This window comes from Lacerta agilis, chromosome 8 (genome assembly GCF_009819535.1).
Source record: "Lacerta agilis isolate rLacAgi1 chromosome 8, rLacAgi1.pri, whole genome shotgun sequence".
In the NCBI taxonomy this organism is placed as follows: domain Eukaryota; kingdom Metazoa; phylum Chordata; class Lepidosauria; order Squamata; family Lacertidae; genus Lacerta; species Lacerta agilis.
The window spans coordinates 8,822,323-8,848,398 of NC_046319.1; the positions used below are offsets into that span (position 1 = coordinate 8,822,323).

Sequence of the window (26,076 nt, forward strand, 5' to 3'; positions counted from 1 at the left end):
CATAAACTCAGGAAAAGAAAGGTGCTTGTAAGGTTCTGCTGCTTTTATACCAAGAGTCTTGCTCCCAACAGCCTTGAGGGTTTGCTGGACTGACGAAGCAAAAGGTAGGGAACAAATCCCAAGTGAAGAAGTTTGGAATCCATCAACCACCTTGCAGCTGAGCTGCACACACATCCATACCGTGTTCTGCTGGCTGAAAAGAGTTCAACACATTATATATCTAACAATTGGCCCTCTTTGGAAAAAGATGCTCATATATTACACCAGTGGAAAGCAACTGGCAGCCTGCAAGGGGGGGGGGGGAATCCCGCCCATGGATGATTGACAGTTGACCAACTTTCACATGTGCCCTCTAGTGGTAAAAAAAAAAAAACACCACCTCCTGGCTCAGTCTCTCTCCCAGGAGAGGCATTGCACTGCTACAGGCTGTTACAGCCAAGGCCACTGGAAGGAAGAACAATGTGGTAGGGGGAGATTCCTGTAACTCCACCCTACACTTTTAGCTAGCCTTGTTGTCACCATTGCATTACACACAACCCCAGGACTAATCCCCAACACTGAAAGGTTCCCCCCCCCAAAGGCTCAGTTAAAAGTTAACAGGTGAGGCACAAACTGGGACGTCCAAATGCTGAAGCACACCACTGCCTGCCTCCTGTGCTCTGTGCTGCAGCGTCTGGAAATATGCTTGTGCTTCATTTGCTCAGCAAGATGATTCTTCAGTGTGTTTGATGTGGCAGGTCTTGCAGAGGAGGTGGCTTCCCAGAGGGTAGCAGCCCTCTTCTGTGGGTTCTGGGGACAGCAAGACCCAACATCTCTGCAGAATGAAAGGAACAAATAGAGTGTTAGTCTGTGGTTAGTGTCCCTTTATGGGAAGGGATGTAGCTCTGTGGCATAGCACCTGCTTTGCATGCAGAAGGTCCCAGGTTCAGCATCCCCAGGTTGGGCTGGGAGAGACCCCTGCCAAAAACCCTGGAGAGCCATTGGTGCCAGTCAGCATAGACAATACTGAGCTGGGTAGATCAATGGTCTGACTAAATATAAGACAGCTTTCTGTGTTCCTGTGTCACAACAGTTTAAAGCTATTTAAACAGATCCCGAACACTCACACCTTATTACCAGTGTTAGAAACTGATATATGAAAGCTAGGAGCTAAATGGCACCTTAAACCTAGGCTATGGGCGCAACAACAGAATGTATTTTATGACAATACAAAGCTGAAAATGAATGAACTGCAGCTAAAATATTATGTTCATTTTTCACATGCTCTAGTCCTTCCCCTGCCTACCCCCCTATTATTAATATTAAGAGGGTCTCTTCTCCAGTCTTCAGAAACTAGCTGGAAGTGGGGTGGCAGAAAAAGGTTCTCTTTTCCTTCCATTCTGCAATTTCAGTCTGAAATCTTAGGTGCAGTACTGCACCCAGAGCTCAGAAACTGCTTGCCCTAATGAAATTCCCTGTCGCAAAATGTGCCTAGAACAATGGAAGTTTCGAACACTGCTTATTACCTATTTACAAACAATGCAAAGAGGTTCATACTAGTCCTTCAAACACAGTTCTAGTGCATTTGTTCATATGCTCTCTCTTTTGTTATAAAGGAACTATCCATAATATTTTGTCCTGTCCACATTCATTTGGCGAGCTGCAACTTAAGAGTCCGGGGAGTCCTGGAGATGTCGGGACCTTTCACATTCAAAATAGACGCTCCACCACTGAGCTGAGCTGCAGTCCTTCCCCTGATTCTCCATCTCTCTCTGTTATTCCTTGTTTATTTTTGAGGTATGATTGAAAACCTTTGAATAGCATTTGTATTTCACATTTTAAAGAATGGCACTCGCCTTCAAACATAACTCGTGGTGATGATGCTGGCTAGTCTCCCTCCCACACACCTCACTGCATGACCTCAGCCATTGGACACCAAACCCTCTCCCAGGCTTACTTCACAGCGGTAGCAGTCCTCATGGAAGTTTTGCCCCATGCACTCTATCTTGTACGAGTCCCTTCCATCACTTGGGATAATGGGCCTCTCACAGGCACTGCACACAGAAGCATACCTCCTAGAGGGGGAAAAGACAGGTTGTGACTGATTCTCTCTGCATGTCCATGGCACAAACTTTATCTTATCCCAAATACTTCTTAAACTCTACATGCTTCATGTGCGTCATTCAGGGCACCCCAGAGGTCAACTTTGTTGGTATGAGAAACAGGAGATTAAATCCACCTTTCAAGAAGTGCTTAGTTCTTATTGCCATACCTGTAGAAGTCGTCCAGGCAATGCACAGCATCATCGTCACCAACAGCAAAGACCTCGTCACCAATGGCCCGGTGGCATACAACACAGGTGAAGCACTCCGGGTGGAATCCATGGCCCATGGCCCGCACAATTTGGTTCACAATTAAGGCCTGGCACTTTCCACACTTCTCCAAGGTGTTCTGGGAGGGCAGGATGTATTCAGAATGAAGCAGTGAGGTGTTAGATGCAGATTTTCACTGTCCTGATTGAAGGTGTCAATAGCAGCATGCATTCTGATGCTTTCCTCAAAACACTCAGTGTGTAAGACACCATGGGTTGTATCCAACCAAGACCTACTCAGAGTAGACGCACTGCACTGCAGGGGGTTGGACTAGATAAGGCATAGGCAAACTCGGCCCTCCAGATGTTTTGAGACTACAATTCCCATCATCCCTGACCACTGGTCCTGTTAGCTAGGGGTGATGGGAGTTGTAGTCCCAAAATATATGGAGGGCCGAGTTTGCCTATGCCTGGACTAGATAACTCTTGGGGTACCTTTCAACTCGACAGTTCTATGAAATTAATGAATCTAAGTAAGTCGTGGCCATTAACTTCAATGGGTTTACTTTGAGGAGGATTTACTACCCTCCCCATTAAAAACCATAAGCCTGGAATCTAGAAACAAACACTAATGGCACCAGGCCTCCTTCCCCGGGGAGACTATTCCCCAATCAGGGAGCCACCACTGAAAAGGCCCATTCTCATGTTGCTACCCTCCACACCTCTTGGAGAGGGCACATAAATGTCTTTGGGTGTCCTGTGGACCTTGAGCCACAAAGCAGGGGAGAGGAAGAAGAAGAAGAAGAGTTTGGATTTGACATCCCGCTTTATCACTACCCGAAGGAGTCTCAAAGCGGCTAACATTCTCCTTCCCCTTCCTCCCCCACAACAAACACTCTGTGAGGTGAGTGGGGCTGAGAGACTTCAGAGAAGTGTGACTAGCCCAAGGTCACCCAGCAGCTGCATGTGGAGGAGTGGAGACGCGAACCCGGTTCCCCAGATAACGAGTCTACCGCTCTTAACCACTACACCACACTGGCTCTCAAGGAGGAGAGGCAGAGATATTTACCTGGTAGCAGGTGACACACAGGGGCCGGCCGTCTTTCTGGTAGTAGCGCTGCCCCACGAGGGCACTGTGACATTTTCGGCACGTGAAACAGTCAGCATGGTACTGTTTGTTCATCGCCTCAAGCGTGGGAGTCCCAGGAGAGATGTTTTTGTGACAAAAAGCACAGATATCTGGAAGAAAGAATCACATGGGCTTCCATCCAACAAAGTTTTACTCATAGCAGACCCACTGAAATTAATGGGCTAAGCTAGTAATGGACATTAACTTCAATGGGTCTACTCTGAATAGGACCAGTACTGAATATAATCCTATATGTTTAGAGCCAGTGGGTTCCTTTCCCAAGGTTAGTCCATGGAACTTTTGTAAAGAGTAGCACCTTGGAAATACAGGTGACTCTCAACTGACATGGGGGTTATGTTCTGGGGAATCACACGTAAAACCAAAACTGCACATAGTCAAAACACATTGGTTTCAATTGCAGGTAGGAATGTCAAAGTCATTTTTCCTGGACTCCTGCTCCATTTCCACCCCCTTTTTAATTTTTTGCTAAGTACGTAAAGCTGCACACACACTAATTAAATGTGCATAAGTTGTGAGTTACCTGTAATAATTCTATGGAGCCCCCAAAAGAACAGATTTCTACATATACATATTCCTTCTTGGTGTGCAGTTTATTCTCACCTGTTGCAACGGTATTCTCCACCTTCCTCTCTGTCTGATGCTCATCAGCCCAACCAAGGGTTGAAGTCAGAATTTTAGGTTGCCTCAGTTCTGCTGCAAAGGTTGAAGAAGTCTAGAAAACAGGAAGAAGTAGACCAGGGGTCGGCAACCTTTTTCAGCCGTGGGCCGGTCCACCGTCCCTCAGACCATGTGGTGGGCCAGACTATATTTTGAAAAAAGATATGAACGAATTCCTAGGCCCCACAAATAACCCAGAGATGCATTTTAAATAAAAGCACATGTTCTACTCATGTAAAAACACCAGGCTGGTCCCACAAATAACCCAGAGATTTTAAATAAAAGGACACATTTTACTCATGTAAAAACACGCTGATTCCCACACCGTCCGTGGACCGGATTGAGAAGGCGATTGGGCCACATCTGGCCCCCGGGCCTTAGGTTGCCTACCCCTGAAGTAGACTAAGGCAGGCTGAGCACCTTCACAATATATTTCTGGGTGGCAGAGGTTAGCTTCAAAGCAAGTATGAGCAAATGAAACACAACTGATGCTTTTAAGGGCTCTTGTGCCTTTAGTGAAAAGTTTACTTTTTGCAGGTTCAGACCACTTTATTGCTTCTTGTTGGTCATGGTAGAGGATCAATAGCCTCTTTTAATGACCTCAGTGTCAGTTTCTGTCCCTGGGGACAAGCGGGGGGAGCTTTACTAATTACCCCTCTCTTTCTTTTTAAAAGATTAAAGAACCTTTGCTAAATGGGACTTATTTGTGAACAAACACTGCAGAAGAATCTTTGCCACAAGTAAAGATACTGCTGGATAACATAGACTTATGTTAAATATTTTTGTAGATGTTCTAATTCGGCCTCTAGCTAATTGTAGGAAAACAGTGCCTCAGCAAGGTTTAAGGGTTCAAATAAGGAAGCAAATATCACCTGGGTCCTCGATAATAACAAAGAGAACAAGCCGATATGAAGTCATGTGGAATGAGCCAGAAACTACCCACTTATTGCATTAAAAGGAATGAGCCAGAAACTACCCACTCATCGCATTAAAAGGTGCATTAAAATAGATCCTTCAGCAGAAAGAAGGTTACCTGCAAGGATGTGGGGGAAACTGATGTTTGTGTCTGGAGATCAGGACCAAGTGTCTCCACTGAGAAATGTTTAGAACATGATGGTGGAGGAGGAAAGATGCTATCCAGTCTAGGGTCCACTGCATTACAGGACAGGATGGGAGGAGTTGGCAAGGCAGAACAACCTGAAACAGATACAGAACAACAGCTGCCTTAAGGACTCAAAACTTGGTTTAATCATCTTTGTACATTTTTAAAACAAGAGGTTCAGCAGCTCAAACTTGTTCAGAAGATATGCCAGGAGATACCAAGAAACCCCAACCCCTACTGCTTAACCCTAGATAGTGTGGGAGGCTAAGGGGTTACTCTTAAACATACTCTAAACAAGCTGAGGGAGCATTATTACTCTCCCAGGTGCTGGTGCCCAGAACTGAAAGCAAGAAGGAGCCACAGGTCAGCGGTCGAGCCCCTGTCTTGAAAGCAGAAGGCCACAAGCTGAATTCCCAATGGCATCACCCAGCAGGGCTGGAAAAGACTCCTTGCCTTAAATCCAAGACAGCTGCTGCCAGTCAGTGTAGACCATTCTGAGCTAGATAGACCAAAGGTCTGACCCTATCAAATGCTGCTTCCTCTTTTCCTACTACACTCTAGCACTTTGCAAACACCTATAGGAACACAGAACATTGCCTTATTCCAAGTTAGACCATCAAGTCCATCTAGCTCAGTATGGCCAACACTGACTGGGTATGTTTAGCCTGGAGAAGAGAAGGTTAAGGGGTGATATGATAGCCATGTTCAAATATATAAAAGGATGTCATATAGAGGAGGGTGAAAGGTTGTTTTCTGCTGCTCCAGAGAAGCGGACACGGGGCAATGGATTCAAACTACAAGAAAGAAGTTTCCACCTAAACATTAGGAAGAACTTCCTGACAGTGATAGCTGTTCGGCAGTGGAATTTGCTGCCAAGGAGTGTGGTGGAGTCTCCTTCTTTGGAGGTCTTTAAGCAGAGGCTTGACAGCCATCTGTCAGGAATGCTTTGATGGTGTTTCCTGCTTGGCAGGGGGTTGGACTGGATGGCCCTTGTGGTCTCTTCCAACTCTATGATTCTATGACTGGCAGCAATGGCTCTCTAGGGTTTAAGGTAAGGGATCTTTTCCCTGTCCTACCTGGAGATGCTGCTGCCAGGGATTGAACCTCTGCCACAGAGCTACAGCCCTTAGTTGAATGCTTGTATTTTTAATTGATTCACACTCCTGGCCCTGGATATGGGCTCCTCAGCTGAGCCTTGGCTAAAAGGGAGCCCTTCCAGGACAAGGGTCTTGGCCAGCTGTCCTCCTGTCCTCTCTATGCTTCCCATGCACCTGGGACGGACTATAGCGTCACTTCACTGTGATCTCAGTTCCTCTCACCTCCATTGGAAACGCCCGCTGTCCCTCCGTAGCAGCCTCTGCTCCCTTTAACAGCACCAGAAGATGTTTGGATCAGGGAGGGAGCAGCAGACTTCAATGCCTCCTTGGAGAGGCTGCTGCTGGGTGGAAGTGGAGCCCTCTGTGGCTTTGCTTCACTTCCCACCATGTGGTCCCTCCTGGGTGGAGTGAGGGTGATGAAGATGGATGAGGCAATCCGCTTCTCCACCTTGTTGGACAGCATTTTCTCCTGGGACAAAGAACAGAGGGAGAGACGTTTGGGGTTGTGGTCCTGCAATCAACAACACCACAGAGCAATGATTGCAAAACAAGAAGCCATTTCTCCCTTTGGCACTCCCGTGCACCAACCTTCCTTCCGCCTCAGCACATACCCTTTGCTTTAAAAAAAACCCACAAAAACCTTCATTCCTGGGAGCGGGGAAGGAAAGGAAAAGCTGTTTCTCTGCAGCAGAACAAGACCCGACAGACCAGGGAGCAGCGTTTCAACAGGAGGCGTGATGTGGAGCCAGCCAAGGGATTGCCACAGCCCAGTCCTGAGGCAGCTGCTCTGAGCCACAGCTCTGCCTCATCACCATCCCACAAGGAATGGGGCGGAAGCGATAAGGAAGTGGGCAAAGGGCAGCCCCAACGCCCTGGCTGTGTCTGCTGCACTGGAACTGAACAGACTGGGTTTGGTTGTTGTTGTTGTTTTTTAATACTCCTGCCCCTCTATAACTTGCTTAAAGCATATTCCTATGCTTCCCCCTACTGGGGTGGCATGTGAAAGTTTGTGGTTATGCATAGTTCTGCTCTCCTGTGCAGAATCGGGGGGGGGGGGGAGAGACTGCCACTTTAATTAAATACTTTGCTTGTCCCCACCCAAACAACAGGGAGCCTGACCAAACAACAAGCAGGCCATGCCATGCCTTGGGGTCCTCAGGCTTCTCTGGGCAACCATGGAAGATTAACCCGGACCCCTCTTTTATCTCCCTGTCCCCTGCCACCCATAATTTCTGGCATTCCTCTGGCTTCTGTCCAAACTCCGGCACTTCAAGGCTTGCAGCTCTGTCTGGCTCAAGGACCCACCATGGTTATCTCTTTAGACTAGATGCCTCCCTCATTTTCTGGGGGAGGCTACTCTGGAGCAGGGAGGGGTTGAGAGGAGGGAGGGGCTATTTGTCAATTTTGGTTTATCTCAATTCCTCATTTTCCCAATATTAAATTCAGTTTTCCACATTTCCGCACCAGTTTGCAATATTTCTTAAGAAGTCTTCATGGGAATTCATAAGAATATTAGTGTGAATTTCTTCTGTAATAGATGTGCTTGTATGCCACACTGCCTAATAAATGTATCTCCGCAAAACAATATTTATAATGCTATTCTGGATATTATTTATATGCTGGTTGGATGCATATATTCTTGTCTGGAGAGCCGCACTGCGAATTCTGGAGAGGTGCAAATTATGAGGGATTGCTGTGTTTTGGTTTACAAATTGTTTCAGAAAGTGTGAATTAGGTAAGTTCACCTTTAAATGTGAACTGAATTGAATTTTCTGCCCCTGTCTGGCTATGATGGCTAAAAAAAAGAGACCCCTTCCTCTCCAGCCACTAATTCCATTGTAACACTTTGGCTTGCAAAGGTCCCTAATGCTATACAGTGGTACCTCTGGTTACGTACTTAATTCGTTCCGGAGGTCCGTTCTTAACCTGAAACTGTTCTTAACCTGAAGCACCACTTTAGCTAATGGGACCTCCCGCTGCCGCTGCACCGCCAGAGCACGATTTCTGTTCTTATTCTGAAGCAAAGTTCTTAACCTGAAGCATTATTTCTGGGTTAGCGGAGTATGCAACCTGAAGCGTATGTAACCCGAGGTACCACTGTATTGGCTGTGAAGAGCAGAATAAATGCAATAAATGTACAAATGTACAAAACAACATCATCATTATTATTGCAAGAGGATGCAAAAAATTAAGATTCTGAAGGTGCTAGAGAGGTTATGCTCTGCCTTGGACCCTTGTCTACAGCCAGCCTGTGGGAGGGGTGTGTGTGCCCCATTTTCAGGGTGAAGTCTCCAACACATTGGTGGAAAACCAGCCACTTCCTCATCTGCCAGTGGAAGAAGGCCTTTCTGCCTTGCCAGACCTCACAGCACGCACCCCATGTCTACTTGGGAGTAAGTCCCCTTTGTATTCTGTGGGGCTTCCTCCCAGGAAAGAGTGCCTTGCATTGCATTATTTGCCTCTAGGACAATACTGGAGACACAAATTTCTTAGCTGCACATGCATGCTATTTTCGTTTTCAAAGTGCAGAGTTTTTTCACCTAAAGACAACCAACACCTTCGCTTAAACAAGGGTACCTAAGTTATCACCTTACCAGGCTCACAGTCCTGGCAAGCAAAAGCTAGAGTTTCCCTTTCCCAGGATCATCACCCAAGCAGAGGGAGGAAATCAGGGTCCTAACAAGGCCACCCCCCAAAAAAAGAGAGGAAACGAGGCACAAGAGTTTGCAACACTAACGTTTTGTAGGGAGAGCTGAAGTGGGGATAGTCATGCTAGGAATCAAGACAGCTGTAGGCTTTCTTTGGGTGGTGGTGGGGGGTTTGTTTCGGTGGGGCCACTCCCTGCACCGAGGCTGTATCTGTGGAGGAGGAAGAGGCGCCCCCCAGTCGCGGATATACATTGGGGGGGGGGGTCCTGAAGCTTGAACTGTTATGCGGGCCCCTTTGCAACCAGCAGCAAGTTTTGGGTAACCACTGTTATCTTCTTCCACGACAGATCATCACACCTTTGCAACATCTGTGCTACTGACAAACTTTGGGATTGTTGAAATACATACAGCAAAAAATCAATCAAACTTGGCCTACTAGACCCAAACCTTTTAAGCAATGTAGACTAAATGTGGGGGGCAGGATTAGGGGCCCTGAAGCTTAAGTTTCATTAGTTTCATCATAAGTAGATCCACCCCTGGGCGCCGCCCCCCCCATCTCCGCCCTGACTCCCCCAAAGTCCTCCGGGACATTGATTGGGGGCAACTCCCGGTTGGATAGCGAGGCAGGCAGGGCTGTGCCCACGGGCGCCTCCTGCAGGGGGAGGCCCCAAAGAGCGGGAGACCCGCCGCGCCCTGCTCGGCGGTGCGGGAGCTCCCTCCAGCCAAGGAGAGACGGGACCTTCCCGGTTGCTCGGTCTCTTCTGGCGGGCCGGGGAGGCTGCGGAGGGCCACCGACAAGGGCGCCGGACGCCCTTGGACGCCACCCTACCTGGATCCGCGGCAACGCTGGTCCGGCCACTTGGTACCTGCCCGGCGGAGCGAAGAGGGGCAGGGAGGGAGGCGTGTGCAAGCGGAGAGAGAGAGGCGGGCCGGGCTGGCGGCCCCCGGCTGATCTCGCTCCGGTCCCCGCCGCCGGACGACGGGAGGGAAGGGTCTGCTGCCCCTGCCAGCTGCGTCCTGCTCGCCGTCCTCGACGGGCGCCGTCTGCCCGCTTCCCGCCCCTCCTCGAACAAAAGGTGGCCCCGCCCGCGCGCTCCCCGTGCGCCCCGCCCCCTCCGTCCCGCTACCTACCTGGGTCCGGGGCTTCCTCTCCCAGGGAGCGAGCTCCGGGCTTGCGGGGCCAGGGCATTCCCTCCTGCAAGCCCACCCCTTTCTCCGGCAAGCTCCCACATGCCGGCCCGGCCCGAGGTGGAGGAGCAGCCCGCGCCAGGCAGCCACATCAGACCACCCAAAAACAGGGCGCCGGAGGTCGGCTGCCTCTGCTGCTGACTGGGGGCAAAATGATGCAGCCACATCGGGGCTGGTAGTAGCCACGGAGAACCTTAGCCCCCACCTCCCTCGGCATATGCGCCTTTGAGGCCAACAAAAGAGACTTGGACCAAAAGGGAGCACAGCTAGGCCAACATCTTAGGAGCCAACAACAAGTCCTAGGGGCCAAGGTTCCTTTGCGCACAGCCCTAAAATATTTAGGCATTGCCATTCAAATGGTACATGTGCCCTGAGTCATGTGATCAATTATGCAGGGTGGGGTTTACCTGGGTCCCCCAATATTTTATTCAAGTTGGCACCACTGCCCCCAAGGACTTCTCCTGGACCCACTCACTGATATGCCCTTGAAGCCAAGAAAAATAGGTTTAAATTCTCCGAACCCTCTCTAGCCCAGGGGCCGCAAACCTTTTTGGACCTGTGGGCACATTTGAAATCCTAAGAAACACTCACAAGCACCGCCATTTCACAGAACAAAAACCGGCAATCCTCAGACCACACAAAACCTCCTACACCCTACTTCCTAAAGAAGGCAGGTGAAACACGGACAACAAAGTAGGCACCTCACCCCAAGAACCCTAATTTATTCTAAATTAAAATTAGGAGGAGCATGTTGCAGGATTGGTGGGTGCCAAACGGGGAGGCTGAGAATGCTGTGGTGCCTGCTGGCAGCAGATCCCAGAAGAATCCTGCTGGAAAAGTTGATAAAGAGTCCCATCTAGGCCAGCACCCGGTTCTCACAGTGGCCAACCAGTTGCCCCAAAGGGAAGCTTGTGAGTGAGACCTGGGCACCAACAGCAGCCCTCTCCTCACTAGCAGCACACTATTCAAGGACAAAAGGGAACAGTGCTTCAGGTGCTGTGGAACTCACCGCCACGGGCTATTGCAATGAAATAGAAGCAAGCGTTGCAAAGGACTGGGTTAAGGTTGTGGGCTTAGTGACAGTCTCTCTGCCTCTGGCGTTCCCCTCCCATGTTTTGGGCTCTGTCTGAATCATCTTTGCTGCTCCATGGAGACCACTTCCCTCTATGGGAGACAATGTTTTCTCCAGCCTGACCTTGCAAGGGGCAAGGGTGCAGATGTGTTTCCCAACTCCCAAGCAGAGCTCAGACGCTGCATGCTCTGAGTCATTGGCCAGCCTTGGAGTGAACCTTTGCAAATATGCTCCACCACAAACTACAGGATAGAACAAAGGCCTTCAGCTCCTTGTGATATTTCACACAGGAACATAGGAAAGTAGCCTTACACTGAGCCAGACCCTTTGTCCACCTAGCTCAGTTTTGCCACTAGCCTGGTGCCCCAGAGAAGCCCCCCCCCCAGCAAGCGGGACATGAGCACAACAGCCCCCTCCCCACTCTTGTGATTCCCAGCAACGGAAATCACCCTGGGGTGCTGCCTGCTTCCAACCCTGGAATGGACATTCAGCCACCGTGCCTGCCAGCCTTTTGGAGGTCTCCATTTGGCATGTTTCGGAGACAAATTCAGTGAGATTTAGGCTGCAAGGATAAGCAGGACCACCACCCTCTCCTCCTCTGTGTCTCCTTCAATCATTTTCTGGAGTGGGGTTGAATGTTTTTATTTCCTGGTCTGCAGTGGTTTCTTTCTTTTGTCCAGCACTCTTGCGGAAGCAGCTGAGCTGTGTCAGCATTTGACAGCTCATTTGAGTTGCAGTGGTGAAGCCTTGAGTCAGCTTGAGCTGGCGTGGGGAGGAGGGAGGAGGTGGGAGAGCCATTGAGGATTCCCATATAAGCCTTGCTTTTCGCCAACCAGACAGGCAGACAGGAAGTGCAAGTGTGGGAGGCCTCCCCCTCCACACCTCATCGTGTATCTCCATGATTACAAGGGCTGGAGGCGAAGGGAAGGGAAGGGTGTGGAGCACAGCATTAAGAATATAAAGGAAGGGCATGCAAGATTAGGCTCGAGGCAGAGAAGGAAGGAAGGAAGGATCAAACCCCGGTTTGCAAAGAAGAGGCTTCTGGGTAGGTAGAGGGTGTTTGCACACACGAGGATTAAATTGCTTTGTGGTTTAATCCGTCTGCAACAACACAACCATGGATCTGGCTGTGCCCAGGCCAGCTTTTCCCACACTCCTGATAACGTACAATTCCCCCCATAGCTTCCTGAACAGCAAGGGAATTGTAGTGCAAAGTGCAGCTACAAGTTAGTTAAGCACACTAAAGACCCCCACCCCCAAATTTCAATGGGTAAGAGTTAAGGAGGTCCTTAGGTGGCTAGTCATTAAGGGTTAGACAAATGCACTGGGGATAAGGGCTGTCAGTAGCCACTAGCCACAATGACTATGTTCTACTTTATTATTGATAAAATTACTTTTGTGGTGTTGTTGTTCAGTCTTTCAGTTGTGTCCGACTCTTCGTGACCCCATGGACCAGAGGACGCCAGGCACCCCTATCCTTCACTGCCTCCCACAGTTTGGCCAAACTCATGTTAGTAGCTTCGAGAACACTGTCCAACCATCTCATCCTCTGTCGTCCCCTTCTCCCATCTTCCCCAACATCAGGGTCTTTTCTAGGGAGTCTTCTCTTCTCATGAGGTGGCCAAAGTACTGGAGCCTCAACTTCAGGACCTGTCCTTCTAGTGAGCACTCAGGGCTGATTTCTTTAAGAATGGATAGGTTTGATCTTCTTGCAGTCCATGGGACTCTCAAGAGTCTCCTCCAGCACCATAATTCAAAAGCATCAATTCTTCGGCGATCAGCCTTCTTTATGGTCCAGCTCTCACTTCCGTACATTACTACTGGGAAAACCATAGCTTTTACTATACAGACCTTTGTCGGCAGGGTGATGTCTTTGCTTTTGTGTTACCACTGTGTTATAAGTGAAAATCCAGACACAAAAGTTGTTGAGCTGAAATTCACCAAAATCTACACATCCGACACGGGCTGCCATACGTCCGGATTTTCCCAGACAATTCAGCTTTAAAAAAACCCACAATAATACAGATAATCATCCAGGTGGCTAACGAATCCACGATTAAACAGGTAACAAAAATGTATTCCAGAAGTGAGGTGGCCTCGGCTGAATCTCTACTGGTAGGGGGACCGGTGACATTCCATGCCAACTTCTGGTTGGATGACCACCCTTGGAAGGTAGCCCCTTCATAAGTAACAAAGAGTCTTGTCACGCCTTAAAGGCTACAAAATGTATTATGGAATAAGCAGACTCAGAAAGTGTGATCCTCAGCAAGCATAGTACCTGGGTCTATTCAGTAGTGTCTGTGTGTGGAGAGGGAGACAGTAAACTCTGAGGAGAGGGAAATTAAATGCAAAAAAAACCCCACCCAACAACAACAGCAACCCCAACTGCAGGCAACATTTCGCACATTGGACTCTGATCTACAAAAATCTTATTTCCATAATATAATCCCATAGTTTTTCAGCTGCTGCAAGACTCATTTTTGATGCATGAATGCTATATCATGGTCAATGGTTTATTATTATCATCATCTCAATTTCTTACCTGGCGCTCACCATCAGGTTACAGGAGTTTAAAAAGAGTTTAAAACAAAATACAGTCATGGGAATAGGGCGGATCCTGAACACACACATCTATTGAGCTGAGGTGTCAAAGGCCAGGGAAAGAGGTGCGTCTTCAGCAAACAATTGAAACTACCACATAGGAAGATGCAGGAGGAATGATGGATGAGAAAAAGCGCTGGAGGGGGCGAACTTTATTTAGGAAGGTGGGGCATGCAGAGAGCATGAAAGAGACTCCAGAGTTTCACATAAATAGTTATTGTTGTTTAGTCGTTTAGTCGTGTCCGACTCTTCGTGACCCCATGGACCAGAGCACGCCAGGCACTCCGGTTTCCACTGCCTCCTGCAGTGTGGTCAAACTTTATTCCGCAGTTTGGTCCGCTTTGTTGCAGTTTTTGTCAGAAGCCTTTGCTCCCTAGGAACACCAGCTCCTTCCTTAGCTATCAGCACAGTACTTTAGTGTTTCTCTAGGACAAGGGTGGGCGGGGGGAATTTTCAGCACACACACCCCGCAACACACACACATAAAGCACATAATCCCTTGGTGCAATCTATCCACCTACCAGCCCCTGTGTGTGGTCAGTGTGTGGTATTTTGGTGGCACTCCCATAGCAAGCTGACTTTAAAAAGGGTTGGCTGTTTGTTTAAGGGAGGAGATAGCTTAAATTGGGGGGGGGGGGTAAAGTAAAGGTAAAGGGACCCCTGACCATTAGGTCCAGTCATGTCTGACTCTGGGGTTGTGGCGCTCATCTCGTGTTACTGGCTGAGGGAGCCGGCATACAGCTTCTGGGTCATGTGGCCAGCATGACAAAGCCGCTTCTCGTGAACCAGAGCAGCACACGGAAACGCCGTTTACCTTCCCGTCGGAGCAGTACCTATTTACCTACTTGCACTTTTGACGTGCTTTCAAAGTGCTAGGTGGGCAGGAGCTGGGACCGAGCAACGGGAGCTCACCCCGTCGCGGGGATTCGAATTGGGGGGTAGGTGGGTTGCAATTAATGGGGTGGGGAAATGCAATTGGGCAATGCAACAACTAACATAGAAATAAATAAGTCACCATCTAGTAAAGTGACAGGCAGGAAATATCTATCCCATATCCAATGCTGGGCCCAGAGAGTCCAGAGCAGCCCAGCCCAGTGGATCAGATGAAATCAAGGAGTGGGATGGAATCCAGCCCCTAGGATTTCCCCACCTTAGACCTGCAGTCACTGGCTCATATCAGCCTCCTCCAGAGCCTGCTCTGTGTTTCAGGATGTTGCCGTTGCAGAGTGGGATTTTGAAAGGTCTTTGTAGTGTCTCAAGGGCCGTCGGGAGGCAGAAGCTGAGGGCGAGAACCTTTGAGAATAATCCTGAAGTGCCACCACAAACAAAAGAAAAGGAAAAAACAGAAATATTAGGTTCTAGAAAGCAAATCAATGACATCTTCAAATATCTCAAGGTCTGTGACAAGGAAGATTTCTTGTTTTCTCCTGCTCTGCAGGTGAGGACCCAAACCAACGGCTTCAAGTTACAAGAAAGGAAATTCTGAGTAAACATGGGAATAGTTTTCTGATAGTTATAGCTGTTGGACAGTGGAACGGACTCCCCTGGAAGATGGTAGGCTCTCCTTCATTGGCGGTTTTTAAGCAGAGGTTGGATGGCCATCTGCCATGGATGCTTTAGTTGAGATTCCTGCATTGCAGGGGGTTGGACTAGATGACTCTTAGGGTGCCTTCCAACTCCACGATTCTATGATTAGGAGGAGATTTGTGACAGGCAAAGGGGAGCACTTCTTTCATGAAATGGCTGTTAAACATGTGGAGCTTATGATCACAGGATGTGGCCTTCTGGAGCAGATTAGCCACATTCATTGAGTATATATAATGCCATCTCTCCTAACGCTCTGGTAGCCATGAGACGCTTTGGACTGTGGCTCCCATCTCTGGCTGGGTCTGAAACATCTGGAGGGGCACAAGGTTGGGGAAGGATGGGACAGGCTATCTGCTGAGAGAGCGGGAAATGTGCCCTCCGAGTTTAGAGACAGGAGCAGATGTTGGAGAGAAACCCCAGGGATTGGCTTTCACCACCTTCCTCAAACAGAGAGCTGTCCAGACCTCCATGTGTCAAAATGGTGGACCTCTGGTATGATTCAGTGCGACTGTTTCCAAATATAGTTTTTTAAAATAGGTTTTTAAATATTGACTCCCCCCCCCAGCTGGTGGCAACCTCCACTGAGGTCCCTCAGACTTCCCACCCCAACAAAGCCCACTATTCCTCTCCCCTCCCACGGCCATCTTGGAAAACCTCCCAGATGCCAACACCCTCTTGCTCCTCCTCACCTGCTTCCTGCAGATATCCAGCAGGATTCCCGCCCGCATCAGGCACCAGATCTCCCCAACCAGTGAAACGACGACGTTCACAATGTCCATCCACCGGCCAACGGTCATCAGCAGAATCAGGAGGCCCCCCATCCTGACAAAGACCGTCTGGTAGGCCATCTGCTCTGTGGGGTTCTGCCGTTGCTCTTCTGCCATTGGACAAAGGAAAGATAAAATGGTTAGGCTTATGCTGGTCAACTTATATACAATGCCAGTACTATTCGGAGGAGACTTGTTCAAATTAATGAACCTAAGAAAGACTCACATTGGATACTCTCTGTAAATGAGAGGGCAGGGATGGGGAACAACTGCGGTCTTCCAAGTGTCAAGGACTGGCTGGATGAGGCAGAGCCATAGCTGTCAAGTTTCGGATTTGAAAATAAGGGATCAGCAGTCTCACCTATCCCGGGGACAGTCACATGTCAGTGGTGGGCGGAGCCAGAAGCAAAAGTGGGCGGAGCAGCAATGTAAACTCCAAGCAGGCTCGGACTCGGAGCGGAGCAAAGAGGAGGGCAGCCATGTGCTCCGCGCGATGGAGCCCCATCGTCTTCTTGTCTGATCCCATCAAAACAGGACAGGAGGGGCTCGGCGGCAACGGATAGGGGCTGATGCAGGGGGAGGAATACACCCCCCTGTAAGCACGGGAAACGGCTCCCACTTGCTTTGAGGGCTGAGGCTTTTCTCTCCAAGTAGGCGAGGTCATCCCACCCAGTCCCTGACCAGCAGGGGAGGAGCTGCTTCCATTAAAAACGGGAAATTTAAGGGAAATAAAAAATAAGGGAGAGCAGCAGGAAACTGCTTGAAATAAGGGAGAATCCCAGGGAAACGGGATACTTGACAGCACTGGGCAAAGCAGTGGGAGCTACCTGCCCAAGATCCCCCCAGGGAGGATGCAGAAGATGACTTAGACTTAGATTAGATCCTGGGTCCTGGTGGTGGGACACGGAAGAGCAGTCTGGGGAAGGGACGAGCTGGGAGGTGCTAGAAGCAGGGAGTCTGAGCGATCCAGGGGAGTCAGAAGAAGAAGAGTTGCGATTTGATATCCCGCTTTATCACTACCCGAAGGAGTCTCAAAGCGGCTAACATTCTCCTTTCTCTTCCTCCCCCACAACCAACACTCTGTGAGGTGAGTGGCACAAGTGAGGTGAGGAGAAGGAGGCCCTTCCAGGACAGGGTTTGAGGCCGACAGTCACAGTGTGAGCACAGACTCAGACAGAGAGGAGTCAGAAGTTGCCCTTGATATAGCAACCAAGGAATTTCGCTGTTTTCCGCAAGGGGACAATGACAATAAAGATTTATTCTATTCTACCCAGCAGCAGGGCAGTCTCGGTCCTGCTGGCTCGCCTCCCCCAACTCTGACACCCCGATCGACGAGAATCCTTCACGTTGCTGAGCATTGGGCCAGACAGGCCCAGAGGATGAGCATTCCCCTTTGACGCAGCCTTCATCTGCTTGGGAGAGATCCAGAGAGAGAGGCTAGAGGGGGAAGGGAAGGGCAAGTGGTCAGTTTCAGCAACTTCTCAGCCAGAGGACTCTGGTGTGTTGTTAAAAAAAAAAGTGAATTGCATTCTGTGCCTCCTGTGTGTCCCTGCCTTGTGGTTGACCTGGGGCCACTTGGCAGCTCCTGGACACCGTGATGCTGGTCTCCCAACTCCAGCATGGCCAGTAGTCAGGGATGATGATAATGGGAGCTGGAGGAGTCTGGTAACATCTGGAGGGCCACAGGCTCCCCCATCCCTGCATTAAAAGGATGCAGAGTAGTGATGGAGGCATGTGGGGCAGTAAAGGCAAGTGATGGTCTAGTTAAGGGACAGAGAACCTGTGCTGCCATCCAGACCTTGCTGGACTCCAGGTCCCAGCAGCCAGTATGGGCAAGAGTCAGGGCCGGAGCTGGGAGCTGGAGTCACAAAAAACATCCAGAAGGCCACAGGCCCACCATCCCTGCTGTAGGGATAGCTCAGTGAGAACAGCAGCATGAGTCTCTTAATCACAGGGTTTCTGGTTCGAGCTCCACATGGAGCTAAAGTTGCCTGAATTGCAGGGCATTGGGACTAGAGGACCCGATTCTACGACTGTATCATCAGCAGAACCAGTCCAATTCTCTCTTCTAAAAAAAGTCAAGAAACCGAACTGTCATGTCAACATAGGAACAGGCCTTGTACCAAGTTAATACTATTTTGCCAGCCTTGCAATCTCATGTTTGAGAGCCAGTGTGGTGTAGTGGTTAAGAGTGGTAGACTTGTAATCTGGTGAACTGGGTTCGTGTCTCCGCTCCTCCACATGCAGCTGCTGGGTGACCTTGGGCTAGTCACACTTCTCTGAAGTCTCTCAGCCCCACTCACCTCACAGAGTGTTTGTTGTGGGGGAGGAAGGGAAAGGAGCCACTTTGAGACTCCTTCGGGTAGTGAAAAGCGGGATATCAAATCCAAACTCTTCTTCTTCTTCTTCTTCTTCTTCTTCTTCTTCTTCTTCTTCTTCTTCTTCTTCTTCTTCTTCATGTCCTTTTGAGTAGGGCTGAAACCAGGGTCTCCTACACGGCAGGTGTATACTCTACTGTGTGCTCTTTATTTGGGGCCTCCCCAATAAAGAGGCCCCAAATGAGCATAGGAAACTGCCTTAGGCCAGATCCACCTTTCTCTTGTAATTGGCAGCAGGTCCTCAAGATCTCTGGCAGGGTGTGTGTGTGTGTGTGTGTGTGTGTGTGTGTGTGTGTGTCTTGTACACATCTTTGTATTTCTTCTTTCTTTGGTGATCACTCGTAGCTGAGTAAGATTGTCTTCCATGAACACGGCCTTAGCAGTGAGTCCGTAAGTGACTGTGGAGGTCAATTCTGGATCCACACGTCCTTCCACAGCAGGGACATAGGTTTCTAGGCGAGAGTTGATCATGGTGAGGGTTTGCCAAGCATGCCTTCCTCTTAGCACATTTCTCCCTCTTAGCACGTTTCTGAGTTCAAGTGTCTTCAAGGCCCATTACACCTTGGCTCATTTGGGGCCTGTTCTCCAATTGGAGCGCTCGCAAGCCAGTGTTCCCCAGTTTATCCTACATTTTTTTAGATTTGCCTTGAGAGCATCTTTAAACCTCTTTTGTTGACCACCAACATTACGCTTTCCATTTTAAAGTTGTGAACAGAGTAGTTGCTTTGGAAGACGACAATCAGGCATCCGCACAACATGACAAGTCCAACAAAGTTGGTGTTGAAGAATCTTTGCTTTGACACTGGTGATCTTTGCTTCTTCCAGTACACTGGCATTAGTTTGCCTGTCTTCCCAAGCAGTGGCGTAGGAAGGGAGGGGTGGAGGGGGCAGGGTGCCCCGGGTGCCGCTCTGGGAGGGGCGACAAGATGGCCCTTGCTTCCCCCCAGCTGTAGAGCGGCCGAGAGCGCGGCAGCCCATACGGCCGCCGTGTGCAAGAGGCAGCCTGTACATACTGCGCATGTGCGGCATCCCATACGGTTGCTTCACATGTGCAGTCCGTACCGGGTGCCGCTTGCACGGTGTCCATATGGGCTGCCTCCCATGTGCACTCCGTACAGGATGTGCGGCATTCCATCCATACAGGCTGCACCGCCCCGGGTGCCGGAGAGGGTTCCTCCGCCACTGTTCCCAAGTGATGTGTAAAATTTTTCGGAGACACCGTTGATGGAACGGATCTACAAGGGATCTTTGTATTTAAGATCCCCCTAGCTAGAAATGCCAGGAGTTGCACCTGGGACCTTTCCCCCTTACCAGACATTAGTCTGATTGCCTTTGATGCCACGGAACGTTCGCAAACATTCCAGCCGCTCCAGGAAGGGAAGCAGTGCTGTCAAGTATCCCGTTTTCCCTGGGATTCTCCCTTATTTCAAGCTGTTTCCTGCTGCTCTCCCTTATTTTTTATTTCCCTTAAATTTCCCGTTTTGTAATGGAAGCAGCTCCTCCCCTGCTGGCCAGGGACTGGGTGGGAAGACCTCGCCTACTTGGAGAGAAAAGCCTCAGCCCTCAAAGCAAGTGGGAGCCGTTTCCCGTGCTCTAAGGGGGGTGTATTCCTCCCCCTGCATCAGCCCCTATCCGCTGCCGCCAAGCCCCTCAGCCGGCCAATAGGGTTAGCTGGCGGGCGGAGCCTGGCTGCCTTTGAGCAGCTCCTGCTTCCTGTCCTGTTTTGATGGGATCAGACAAGAAGACGATGGGGCTCCATCGCGCGGAGCACATGGCTGCCCTCCTCTTTGCTCCGCTCTGAGCCCGAGCCCGCTTGGAGTTTACATTGCTGCTCCGCCCACTTTTGCCTCTGGCTCCGCCCACCACTGATATGTGACTGTCCCCGGGATAGGTGAGACTGCTGATCCCTTATTTTCAAATCCGAAACTTGACAGCTATGAAGGGAAGGTGCCAGAGGCGGACTATTCTGCAGGAGGGTGCTGCTTACTTGCTTGCTGCTGGGGAAGGAAGCCAAAGGCCAACGGCCGCCCACACCTAGCAACCTCCCAAAGATCTTGCCCACTGAGCCAGGGGCCCGCGAGGGGAGGAGGAGCTCACCTTGCATGTAGATGACAAGCAGAGTGTAGCAGATGGTGAGCGGGGTCCAGAAGCGGACGGCCTCCGAGGTGGTGAGGAAGTCCCGGTTGATCAGGGCCACCGCCGCCAGGTCGGCCACCACGAAGGTGACCTTGAGGGCGTTGCAGAGGAGGCGAGGGATGCCGTGCCAGGTGGTCAGGAGGAAGAGGCAGGCCCCGCAGTAGCGCTCCTTGCAGTGGAGCTCGTACATGGTGAAGACGTGGCGTGCCATGCGCCAGACATAGTAAGTTAGGAGTCCGGCCAGGCCGACGCTGAGGAGCAGGTTCCACGTGCGGTGGGGCGCCCCCTCCTGGAGGTAGCTGAGGCTGCAGGAGATGCCGCAGCCCAGGGAGTACTGGCAGAGGAGGTAGAGCTGGCTGCTGTGCGCCCCCTGCAGGATCCCAGTGGAAATTGAGAGGTGGTAGCAGTGTATATTAAAAAAATATATATTGAAATAATTTCAATTATAAAAGTATGTGCAATGTCTCTCTCTCTTTTTCAAGTAATATTTTTTACAGATCAGTTTCATTTGTTAAGACATTAGGAAGAAAAGAGAGAGAGAGGTGGAGGGGGGAGAGGTGAGTGGGGGTGGGGTCGGGTGCCGATGTTTCTATTCTACTTAATGTACGTTTGGGGTTTTGTGTCCGTGTCCCTTGTGGAGGTTCTCTGCTATTCACTTGTGTTCCTTTGGTGGTGAGAGAGGTTGGGGTTGGCTAGGGTGTGGTTGTTTGTTTGTGATCGGCTGTGGTGATCTTTGTTTTCATGTGTGAGTGGGGTGGGTGGGTGTTTTGGATCAGATTAAATAATTTCAATTATAAAGAAATAGAGTGATACAAAGGGGGGAAGTGAGAAAGTAAGGGGGGGAGAACAAATGTGTGTGTAAGAGAGTGTGTGAGAGAGAGAAAGAAACAATACACAAAAATGCAATGTAATATACAGTCGTACCTTGGATCCCGAATGCCCTGGAACTCGGACGTTTTGGCTCCCGAATGCCGCAGACCTGGAAGCGATTGTTCCGGTTTGCGGACGTTCTTTTGGAACCTGAATGTCTGATGGGGCTTCCACTGCTTCTGATTGGCTGCAGGAGCTTCCTGCAACCAATGAGAAATCGCGATTTGGTTTTCAAACGTTTTGGAAGTTGAACAGTCTTCCAGAACAGATTCCGTTCGACTTCCAAGGTACAACTGTACTCCCATACATTCATACATAAATTGATATGGACGGTGGCAGTGTATGGGGTTGTGTGTTTATTTTGATTATATATATTTAGATTTTAGATTTAGATTTTGTTCTGTCAACCACCCTGAGACCTCCATGTACAGGGGGGGGGCATATAAAGTCAAGAAATAAATAACAGTGGTTAGTGTGTTGGGAGATCAGAGTTCAAATCCCCACTCGGCAATGAAGCTCACTGGGGGACATTGGGGACCAGTCACTGCCTCAGCCTAACCTACCCCACAGGGATGTTGTGGGGACAAAATGGGGAGGAGAACCACCATGTACAGCACTTTGAACTCCTTGGAAGAACAGCTGAGGTGTAAATGCAGTGAATAAATAAATAAATAAACCCTCCATCCAAATGGCAGGATAAAGCTTGACTGTCTGGGTGACCCGGTGGGAATTCGCTTCCTTCTACCGCTGGGCTGTTGGTTATCTTGACTCTGCTTTTAACTCGGGTGCCTGTCTGGGGGTTCCCCGCCTGGTCCCACCTCAGCCCGCACATGAAGTAAAGGGAAAACAAAGAGTAGCTCACCTTGTCAAGGGAGAGGACGGTGGAGATGGCCCGAAGGGAGAACTCCAGCACCACCAAGGCAGCCACACGGTAGCCAACCACCGTGAAGGTCCCAGTCAGCACCAGGAGATGCAGCTGGTCCAGGAGGGGCCACTGGTTGCGGATGATCTCCTTCTCCTTCTGCCGGTCGGGGTCGCTGGGGCAGAAATGAGGGTCTCAAGAAGGGAAAGGCAGGTGCAGGAGCAATTTCTCCGCTCAGGACTGAGAGCTCAAACTTGGGACGCTACAGGGAGTAGCTGGAGTAAACATACTTTCCCTTTGCCACCTGGGCACTTCCAGGAGAGCCTAGAAGCCTAGAGGGCTTCTCCCACCACCAGGTCTCCAAGGTTGGGAGGAACCTGATATTCTCTGCATTTACTCCAGGAGAACCATCTTCTGCCTCTCCCAGGGGCAGAGAGGTTTTGGGGCTCACGCATGTCTGGAAATACCCTTTGGCCTACCAACAATCCAACCTCACAGGCTTTGGGTAAATTGCGCATGGAACTCTATACAAACTCAGAGGGGGTGCTCCTCTTCTGTACTGTTTCTGGGGCCTGAAAAAGGTCTTCTTGGGGCTTGGCTCCGAAAAGACCCTTGGAAACGCACAAAGGTTTGTTTGCTGGCAAACACAACCTCCCTGGCTGCCTTTTCCTGTCTCAATCTTGGAAGTGTGTTCAAGTCCTCTGTGATCATTTCACATTTCCCAAGTTGAGTTTGGTCACTGAGATCAAATGAAACCTGCTCCTAATTAAGCTCCTGGTTCAGCCCTGACCGGAACTGTCGCCAAATCCATAGGGATGTGTTTGCGATGCCCCTGTCCTCATACAAAGAATCACGGCTAAAGGACAACCTCATCCTCTGAAAAATTGTTGATACACTGCTGAATACTGCTTTCCGTTGCCTGTGCTCATCTACTCTGTCTTGCTCTGTTTTCCAAAGCTGAAAAGATTTAAGGAAATGCCAAGAAAGGCATCTTTGCCTGGCAATTGTCTTCTCACCAATACAAAAGGCATCTCGCCAGCCAGCATACAAAGAAGTCAGCTGGGCACTGCTCAGGTGGGGCTATGCTCGCACCCTGCCCTGGAGATAACATGCTGCCACTCCAATATTTAACTCCCAGGGATCCCTGGGGAGCAGTTGGACTCCAAAGCATGGCATGATCCGGATCTTAAAAGGGGGCGCCCACCCTCTTCCTCAAAGGCAAGAGCACAGACAATCAACTTCGCAGGAGTGGAAAATCTGGGCTTGCCCCTATTGAATTAATAGGAGTGTCTGAGATTCTTTCTGCAGACAGACGGAGCCATCAAAGCATCCAGATTCAGGACACTAGACACTAGTGACACTATACACGTGACACTAGACAGGTCAGTTTGCTGGTCTTTATGGCTCCTTCCCTCAACCTCCACCACCCACTCAGCACCTTATCAGAGGTTGGTAGCCACCCTAGGGCTGCCTGTAAGGACAGAATGAGGAAGTGGCTCTCTGTTTAAAAGACGAAATCTCTGCTCTGCCTAACAAGCACTCACTTCAAACAGTTGATGTAGATGTAAATCTTCATCAGGGTGCCCAGGATGGAGACGGCACAGGCACCCACCAGCCCTGCAAGGAAGCAAAGGTCAGAAAGGGGGTAGGGCTCAGTGGGTGGGGTAGCCACACACACACACACCCGGGAAGAGGAGAAGCTCACCCTGCAAGATGGAGTCCACCAGATCGGAGCCCCAGGCCAGGCTGGGGAAGGTGGGCAGCCAGGAGACCAGGTAGGAGTAGAGGCTGGAAAGCATGGTGGGGCCCCGGGGCAGGGTGAGGGTGGGTGGCTCAGCCCTGGCCTTCCTCTTCCCAGCTGCAGTCTCAAAGGTCTGCTGTTGGAGGGCTGGCGAGAGCCCAGGGACCTTGTGCTTGTGTTGCTGCTGCTGCTGCTGCTCTGGTAAATCATTGCTGCCTCCTCTTTGCCCCTCCTGGGGAGGAGGCCACTCAGCCAGAGCCCTTGCACAACCATTTCTGCTTGGGGAGAAGCAAGGCAGGGGGAATCATTTCCTGGGCCGGTGGTAGCAGCAGCAGCAGCAGCAGCTGCAGCTGCATTTCCCCAGAGCTCCCCAGAATGAAATCAAAGGGAAATATTTAAGGCAATGAGGTTTTTGAGTTCCAGCCCAGCTGCAAAATGTGTTCTTGCCTGTGAATGTTCTTGCAGGTGTTGTCACCTCTGCCTGTTGCTGCCTCCCTTGAGCCTCTCCTAAGGAGCCCCTTCTTTACAGAAACAGGTGCCAAAAAGGAGATCATGTAGGGAAGTGCTGCTGAGCATATGCAGAGTGCTTTCCCCTCGCATCACTAGTGAGTAACTTTAAATGAAGGAGGGGAACTCTCCTGAGCCCCAGAATCCATTTTTCTTCTCAACAGAAAACTTTTAGGCCACAGCACTTCAGAGTTAACATTTGTTTTACTTGTGATACGTGAGTTTTTACGCATACTTCTACAGACCGTATAACACACTGTTGTAAGAATTTTAAGGTATTTTATTTTTATATATAATAATTGTTATTAATGTGCCAAAACAAATAAGGCCACATATCTGAAAAAGCACAGACAGGGCTCACTCCATTTTGACTCCCAACTGACCAAGCATTTCTTTGTCTCAGGAACGAAGGGGGGGGGGGTTAGCCCTCCAGCTACTCAGCAGCCCTCTGCCTGAGTGATAATCTCTGGCATCCTGATACCTGAGTGTCAGACAAAAGGGAGTGATTAACTTGGCTGGGATATAGGGAAATGTAAATATCTTTTGTTTCACTTGATGGGTTTTTGGTGGAGGGCAAGAGGAGACATGGGGGCAGGGTCCAAGATGCTCAGATCATTGCTACCAGACCCTCCCAATTTGTGATGTAATTCTAATGTATGGAGGTGTGGTCTTGAGCTGGAGGGGGGCAATTTCAAAAGTCTATATAGGAGCTTGTGTGCCTTTGTTCGGGGTCTTTTGCTTGCAAGACACCCTGCTGCAGCAGTTCTAATAAAGGGCTACCGCCTTGCTTTGGGAGATTTTGTATTGTCTCTATTTATTCATAAGTGCTCTTGAGAGGAGGGGAGCCCTACTAAGGCACTCCCCCGGGTTCGTGGACTCCCTTCTGAGGTTGAACCTAATTTTTATAACAAGACCTTATATATGCATGCAAATAAATGCATCTGGACTAACACGAGCCCTGGCTCGGACACACTGCATCCCAGAAACAAACCCCAGGTGCCAAAGTTCGCTCAGTCTAGCCCAGCTCCCTTTGCACAACGGTGAAGCAAATGTAACAAAGACCTGTCAATCAAAGCAGCAGGATGCCTTTTAAATCAGCAGGGTTCCAACTACCAGCGGTGGTAAAAGGTAAAGGTAAAAGGACCCCTGACCATTAGGTCCAGTCATGTCTGACTCTGGGGTTGCGGCACTCATCTCGCTTTACTGGCTGAGGGAGCCAGCGTACAGCTTCCAGGTCATGTGGCCAGCATGACAAAGCTGCTTCTGGAGAACCAGAGCAGCGCACAGAAACGCCGTTTACCTTCCCGCCGGAGCGGTACCTATTTATCTACTTGCACTTTTGACGTGCTTTCAAACTGCTAGGTGGGCAGGAGCTGGGACTGAGCAACGGGAGCTCACCCCGTCGCAGGGATTCGAACTGCCG

General features: G+C 49.9%; 2 protein-coding genes across 4 annotated transcripts; both read right to left on the reverse strand.

Annotated features, from left to right (window-relative positions):
• Window positions 1-367: 367 nt before the first annotated feature.
• Window positions 368-10,219, reverse strand: FBLIM1 (filamin binding LIM protein 1). 3 transcript variants are annotated; one of them, XM_033159341.1, is made up of 9 exons: window positions 10,130-10,219; window positions 10,076-10,087; window positions 6,519-6,765; window positions 5,131-5,294; window positions 4,041-4,152; window positions 3,360-3,529; window positions 2,252-2,430; window positions 1,937-2,054; window positions 368-814 (listed from the first exon to the last, which is right to left on the reverse strand). In XM_033159341.1, the coding sequence occupies exons 3-9, from the start codon at window positions 6,757-6,759 to the stop codon at window positions 701-703; spliced, it is 1,098 nt and encodes a 365-aa protein (XP_033015232.1). In that variant the 5' UTR covers window positions 6,760-6,765; window positions 10,076-10,087; window positions 10,130-10,219; the 3' UTR covers window positions 368-700. The 3 variants fall into 3 exon arrangements, with proteins under 3 accessions (XP_033015232.1, XP_033015233.1, XP_033015234.1); XM_033159342.1 differs by having other exon boundaries at window positions 10,076-10,219; XM_033159343.1 differs by lacking the exons at window positions 10,076-10,087; window positions 10,130-10,219 and adding an exon at window positions 9,774-10,029.
• Window positions 10,220-14,802: 4,583 nt separating this feature from the next.
• On the reverse strand, window positions 14,803-24,448 carry TMEM82 (transmembrane protein 82). The gene is made up of 6 exons (XM_033159344.1): window positions 24,111-24,448; window positions 23,950-24,022; window positions 22,406-22,580; window positions 20,635-21,043; window positions 16,082-16,269; window positions 14,803-15,112 (listed from the first exon to the last, which is right to left on the reverse strand). Exons 1-6 carry the CDS (start codon window positions 24,202-24,204, stop codon window positions 15,011-15,013), a joined length of 1,041 nt encoding a protein of 346 aa, XP_033015235.1. The 5' UTR covers window positions 24,205-24,448; the 3' UTR covers window positions 14,803-15,010.
• Between the last annotated feature and the right edge of the window lie 1,628 nt (window positions 24,449-26,076).